Source organism: Schistocerca americana, chromosome X (assembly GCF_021461395.2).
Source record: "Schistocerca americana isolate TAMUIC-IGC-003095 chromosome X, iqSchAmer2.1, whole genome shotgun sequence".
NCBI lineage: Eukaryota > Metazoa > Arthropoda > Insecta > Orthoptera > Acrididae > Schistocerca > Schistocerca americana.
The window spans coordinates 645,512,597-645,519,919 of record NC_060130.1 but is presented as its reverse complement, the minus strand read 5'-3'; the positions used below and the strand labels follow the sequence as shown (position 1 = coordinate 645,519,919).

The following is a 7,323-nucleotide window of genomic DNA, read 5'->3' as shown; positions in this document are numbered from 1 at the left end:
TTCTTTTTTCTCAAGTAGAAGCTCACGAACAGTCATTGTATCTCGTAACAATTCAATTGCCCGCAACTCGTCACAGAATGGGCCGTTTGTATCTGGCAGCATGTACTTCGAAATCCTGTTCGATACAACAACTAAAAAAATGGTGAAATGGTATATTTAGCCTTGACCGTATATTTCAATTTCGTTGTGCTGATTAAAAAATAAGTTTGACTACGCCAAATTTAACATCTTTACAGCGTCGTCATTCATCAAATTGACTCTAGGAAAATTTGTTGCATGCCTGATTTACCACTATTCACCTGTTTCTCACTAATAGCTCTTTTGTTTAATCATGGCTAATACAACGTGGATAGAGACGTTCTGGAAGAATGATTACGAACATGGATTTGCCAGCGAAATGGTAATTAAAAACCTTAATGCCTCGAAGGCAACCCACTTAGGTGTTATGCTGTTGCAATCATAAGGAGTATATACATAAATGCGCGACGATTTTATGCAGTTGATGGTGTCTACATAACCTCCACTGCGTAATGTGGCACCACTGCGGTTTTGATGCTTCGAATTGGGATCAGTAGTTTACAGACGCAGAATGTGACAGATATGCTATTTGTTTTGGATAGGTGGCCAAGCGAATTGTGTGTACTGAATTAACTTTCAGTAAGTGTATAATGCTTCGTGACAGAAATCGTTAACAATGAACACTGAAATAGAGTGGTTTGTTTTTGGAACTTCAGCGTTTTACATGCGGGAAACGGAATTTTAATTAAATGTAACTGAATTAGTACGTTGGTAGTGGTGTATTTCTCGTTGGTTGAAAAATTGTATATTCATTTCTGTATCATCGTTACGATAAATGAACCCTGATGAAAGGCAGTTTGTAACACAGAGATTAGATACGATACAGCATTGTTCCTTAGTGTCTCAGCCAGCAGAACAATTTCACTACCACATTTTAACTTGGTGGCACACCCATCACATTTGATACGTTGATCAAAAAAATAATCGGGTTAAACCACAAAAGTGTGATACAGGTGTTACACTTTGAGCAATTTGATTGAGCACCAGGGTTTGTAAATTCTACATCTCTGTTCTTCATGTTGTTCTGAAGTACTTGACAATAAATTATATGTTTGCAGTTTTCATGGCGAGATTGGTTTCTATTAAGTTTCTGTGACTCAGATCAAGTTAATATTATATTTATAGTAGGCAGAACTGCATTTGAGATCTTTTTACATGACGTGACTTGGTGAAAGGGCAGGTCACACCTATATACAAGAAGACTATCTGACATGACCCACAGAACTAATCTATCCAGACTGAAATTAGTCTGTTGTGGGATCTTAGAACATATACTGAACTCAAACATAAGGTGTTTCCTTAACCTTGCCATCCAGCATGAATTCCAAAAACATTGCTCATGTGAAACCCAACTTGAATTCTCCAATGACATCTTGAAATCTGTGGATGAAGGTAGTCCTAATAAGGTGGGTGCAACATTTGTTGGCTTCTGAAAAGCCTTTGTCAGTACTACACTGACATTTACTACCAGAAATATGATCATATTGGGTTTTAAACAAAATTTATGACTAGATTGAGGATTTCTTGGCACAGAGGACACATGTTGCGTTGGATGGAGAGTCATTGACCGAGGTAAAAGTAATGTCAGGTGTGCTCCAAACGTGTTAGGACCCTTGCTGTTCATATTGTATATCAGTAACCTTGCAAGCAATATTAATAGTAACTAAGGACTTTTTACAAATGATACCATTATGTGTAATGAAGTACTATTTGAAAAATGACAACAATGTCAGTAAATTGTCATTGGAAACAGTCATTGAATACAAATAGCTGATGTAGCAATTTGGTCGGGTATGAAATGAAATAAATCACATAGACTTAGTTTTAGGTGAGGCAGAGGTTGCAGATTTTGGTTCATTACCTCGTTCATTAGCATGATATTGGGAAAATGCAATTAGTTTACAAAGTAGATTATTTACAAAGCACTACTGCATACCTTCTTAGTTTAGTGTTAAATTGGAGCAAACAGGGGAGATTGAATGTCTGTAAAGGAGGATTGCGTGAATGATGATGGGTTTATTTGACTTGGCTCATGGAAATGCTGAATTGGCAAGTGCATGAAGATAGCTGCCAGCCATGCTGCCAAAATCTACTTACAAATTTCCAAGAACTAGTGTTAAGTGAAGTATCCAGAGATGTTTTTCAGCCCTCTACATATTGCTGACAAAGCGACCACAAAAACAAAATTAAACTAATTGTAGCATGCATATAGATGTTCAAACAGTTATTCCTCCCACACTCCACATGTGATTGGAATGGGAAGGAACACTAACATTTTGTACAGTGCTAAGTGCCTACTGCTCAGCACTTCAGTAGTTTACACTGTTTATGTGTAGACAGAAATATGATTAATACAGCATGTGAACTCAAGTTTACAGGGTACGATTTAAACTTGTGTGTTCTCTGAATTGTCGAAACATGCTTTTCTGTAATATTTTCAGTGTCGAGTTAAGTAGGCATATATACTTTTTGTTCCATTGATCCATATGGCAAGGATCCTGATGGATGCAAGAAATGTCATAAAGACAAAAATCCATATATACAAAAGAACAGACATGTTAATGTTTCTTCCACATATCCTAAGTGAAGTGGTCCTTATAGATGTTGTATAAGAAAATATCTGAAACATATTGGGGCTTTGGTTTGTGTTACCTCCTGTGGCAACAATTCGTGATTGTACTGTTCTTAGATTTCTTTGAGGTACTTGAATAGTGCAGTTTATTTTTTGAATTGCTCCTGATTGTAAGGCTCATAAATTCCTGGCGTCATCCAGTGTTGTTATAGTCAGCATCAGTTCAGGCTGGGGGTTCTTAGTCGTGAATATTATGGAACTTGACACATGATAAAATTCGGTACAAAGTAAGAAATCTAATTTTTATGTTTTGTAAAAAAAAAAAAAAAAAAAAAAAAAAAAAAAAAAGTCTCTTGGCAAATTATTATAATGATGTACCTCTGGTTGTTCAAGGTATTTTACTGCTGCTTATTCCTTGAATGGCAGCCTCACTTTGGAAATGTTTGTCCAAGTTCTTTCGCTGTTGCTATCTAATTTTTTAATAATTTTCAAAAAAATGTTTTTTCCAATAATGCCAATCCCCAAAATTTTGTCGTTACTAGTGTTTATCAGTACCATACAGTAATATGTTTTCTGAAAATAAAATTTGTACTTTTCAGTGCAACAGATCTTATAAACGCTATTCATGTTTCAATTTCTGTGTATAATTTCCCTGTTGCAGTTGCTTTAGATTTTTCGTATCTCAAAAGCACAATTCTAAAAAATTCTGAGAGTTTTACAGGAGCTCTTGAACTGGAGTGTTACATATCCTGTAAAGGAATCTTCTGTTGGGACTTCTCCCGCCTCCCCCACTTTTTCCAGTGGGGTTCCCACATATATGTTGCCGTTGATTCCTATCTTCCCAGGCTTTGTCTTCTTGTATTTATCTTTTTCTCATGGCCTACTACCATACAACTTTCGCTCTTCCCCTTCTTCTTTCCTGAGGATGGTGCTTCAAAATCTTTGGCCTTGTTTCATCTGTCATTTGCATTGTATGTCCGTACCAGATGACTTGCCATTCTTATATGCTATCTGTGGTGCTATCTTGAGTCTAGGTCAATTCTCTAACTGTTGTATTTCTTACGTGGTCTCGCTAATATATTCTACACACTCTTCCGAGATAGTTCACTTCTACAACTGTCAGAATTTTTGTTTCTATTTTTTACAGTAAGTAATTGTTACTTTGTTGTAAATTACAATATAGTGCTTGTTAAATTCGGTAATGTCCGAGACTATGGAGTTATGATTTCTGTAGCATCCCTGAAATGATGTGTGCTACAGCTTCTAGTTTGATTGTTAAACTATATTTTATTAAATTTTACACAATCAGTAACATGATTGCACTGAAAAAAAGTATTATCATTGAAACCATATTTAATTGGTGTTAAGAATTTTTTTATCAATAGGCAGAATGAATATCCCTTGTATTTTCCTAGTTATATATCCTCTACTGCTATTATTCAGTTTCACAATACATGGTGGACTATGTGACTTTTGTTACTGTCTACAGTCACCTTGGTCACACATTTTATAACACAACTGTTTTGATTTTATTGGTACTTATTTGTTGTTCTCTCCCATCCATGGCACAGTCCTGAAATGTGTAATGTGCAGTTTTGTGATGATGCAGCACCAGCAGTGGTTTTTACTTATTGACACTTGATACAAGCGATAAGTGTGCAGGATGATTCACTTAGCTCTTACAAATGTACATACCCTATTAGTCCACATAGAAGAGTTTTGCCGTATAAGGTGAGATCATCATTGTCACTTAACAAGTCAGTTTACAAATCTCGCTCAACCCAAACATTCTTTCCAGTTCAGTGAATCATGATGACTGTTTCTGTAATATGTATAATACATATATAATTTGCAAACAACTGTAGAATATAACAAGTGTGTTCTGCAATTGTACCATATCATATGGAAGAATGACTACTCAAATGTTTTTGTTTACTCTGTAATTAGGCTAATCTTGTCTTTGCCAACCCCTTTGGGAGCAGTAAGCAAGGAGTCATAGCATATTTCTAATTCCTCAAAAGTGGCTCTTGCAAAATTTTTGAGTAGGCTTTCAAAACTATTGGGTTAACACACAGGAAGTTGTATAAACACGAATGTATACTCCACTTCGCTACTTGAAACAGCACTCTCCTTCGACAATGAGGAAGATACACAGCCTGAACATACATTTTTTATGGATTAATCCTCTGCATAGAAAGTGCAATACCTATTCATGGACAGCCACCCAGTTTATGAACTGCAGTTCCGGGCATAAAGTCACTGTACGAACTGATCATTTTAGCCAGAGAAACAAATGTAACTTTGAAATTCAAGTACATGCATTTTCCAGCAAATCTCTCTCCACTCCTGCAACTTAATAATTATACGTGCAATAAAAGCACAAAGTACAAGATTTATACCCCACTTGTTATATCTGCCAATGATATACTTTTCATTATGCACCCTAAGAACAAGCTTTGATTAGGAGTCTTACAAACCATATCAGTTGGTATGAATTAATTGTCAGCACTGACATTTGAGATTTGTTGTTGTCTATGACATAATGTTCTGTATGTTACTCAGTGCTGACAGACAGCAGCTGTTCCATTAAGAAGTATTATAGACTGTGACAGGTAAATGATTCTTTTTAGCCACCAGCTATCTTAAAACCTATAAATTAGTGTTCAGCTTGTGGGCATTAGGTGGCTTTAGAACAGACACCACCCTCAGCAGATGCACTGTACTGTGAGTCACTACTTTCCATTGAGTGAAAATTACTTATTGTGTAAAATACTTAAAAGATTGTTCAAGTTGTCGCAGTAGTCAACAGCCTTTCATCTCATTACTTGAACACCTTTTGAATGAATGGACCTAAGCTGTGAATCCTTTGAGAGACGTTGCGGGATCTTACGAATCTAGATGTGATGGACATAATTGTTTTCACCATAGACTGGAATAAATATCCACCATTGTAACTAAGAAATCTTGTACTCCATATTATGTTTTTACAGAAGTATTTTATCAATTTGTAGAGAAAAACCACAATTTTAAAGTCCTTTATGCAGATGGTTCCAAGTTGTGAGAGGCAGTCAGTTCACAGTATTTGATGCCGAGCCCTGTGTGATCTGAAGGCAATAAAATTTCTGGAATATAGCCAAATCAAGAATTTCCTCACCTGTCCAGATTCTTTGTGTTCTCCCACATATTCGACAGGGAACTAAATGGCACTGATCATGCAAATTAAACTTACCTTGTTATAACAATAAGGGAGGTAAAGACTATTCTGCTCAGGACCAGGGCAAGAGGGACTCCAAGGGAAAAAACCAGTGGACAGGACAGTAGGAGACAATATGGAGTTACTCACTGTTGTGATGCACTGCCATACTACTGCATGCTTTCTGCCCCCATAGGAGTGGTCATGTCTCGATCGGAGATTGAGTGGCTGGAGATGCTATAAGCAGCTACACCAGCCAAAGTACATTACAGGCCTGTGGAAGATGATGTTGAAGTAACTCTGAGGGAAAGAAGTTGTATTATCAAGATTAAGAACAAGATAATAGCACAAGACTTATGTACTTATCATGGGGAGGACCCACAAATTACTGGTGTTTTTGGCAGACCACTTTTTAATATGCCATATTTTATTGGACACCACTCTTCATTCTGACAAACTAGCTGCAGTTTGTTTGGATTCTAGGTAACAATCTGCTGAGTTTGAAATTTTTAATGCTGTTCGTGTTGTTTGACTACCTGATCTTGTCACTAGTATATTAAACCTTATCTTCCTGCTACTTTTGGTATGTGTCGTATTTTAATGTGTAATAGAATTGGTGCTTCATTCTCTTTTAGTTACTAATCAAAAAGCCACATCTTTTTTAAATATTTACTTTTGATTTAAATTTTAATAGAGCATGGGGTTTCTTTATATTGTGTCTTTTACTGTTTCATCAAAGATGTCTTCCTTATCATAACAATACTCTTCTCTCAGTGAAAAAACATTGCCTTTAATGACCAGTTTGTCATGCACCCTAATGACAAATCTGAATTGCATACACATATGCAGCAACCATACTGTAACAGATTCATAGTCCATATGAGTGTTTGTTTGAAAAATGTATTGTTAACAGTGAGGAAACAAGCCCATAAATTTTCATTTTAAATTGTTAAAAACCTGCTATGTCAATCAAAACTGATCTGAACTTAATACTGTAATAACAGGAAATATTGAAGAATGTGATACAACCCATCACCTTTGAGAATTAACACTGTCAGCCAGTATGATGGCTGTGATGATATACGATCGTGTGAAATTAACAAAATATTGGGGCCTCTGTGAGTTTATGGGGATTTAAGATGAGGATGTTCTTGTTATTAACACATCTGTCTATCTTCTTGTAGCTTCTTTACGTATCTGCCACATTTTTCTGTCTGTATGGGAAGGATAAGTTTAGGAACTACTCCAGGGAGTTTGATACGATGTTCACTAAGAAACAGACTGATTCATGAGGAAGATTTGTGGGCAGTGCTAGGCTGTCACGATGTGCTCCTAACTTTGTAAATGACTTGTGATGCAGGACATATCAGATATCAAGCTGATTAAAAACAGATTTTTTGATATGGAATTAATGTTTAAGTGGCATGAAGGGAAGTATGCAAAAATATCAGAGAGAGAATTTAGCTTGTGCCGGACTGAT

General features: G+C 36.2%; 1 protein-coding gene across 5 annotated transcripts in view; it reads left to right on the top strand.

Moving 5' to 3' along the window:
* The first annotated feature begins 329 nt into the window (after positions 1-329).
* The window catches only part of LOC124554746 (protein ST7 homolog), a 176,783-nt gene continuing 169,789 nt past the window's right edge, over positions 330-7,323 (top strand). For 4 of the 5 annotated variants that reach the window (XR_006968428.1, XR_006968429.1, XM_047128392.1 and 1 more), the window contains exon 1: positions 330-400. Coding sequence is in view for 2 of the 5 variants with exons in the window: in XM_047128392.1 (XP_046984348.1) it covers positions 332-400 (69 nt within the window). In the remaining 3 variants the exon portion in view is untranslated. Of the gene's footprint in view, positions 401-574; positions 658-7,323 lie in introns of those variants that run through there. The other variant, XM_047128393.1, reaches the window with a different exon arrangement.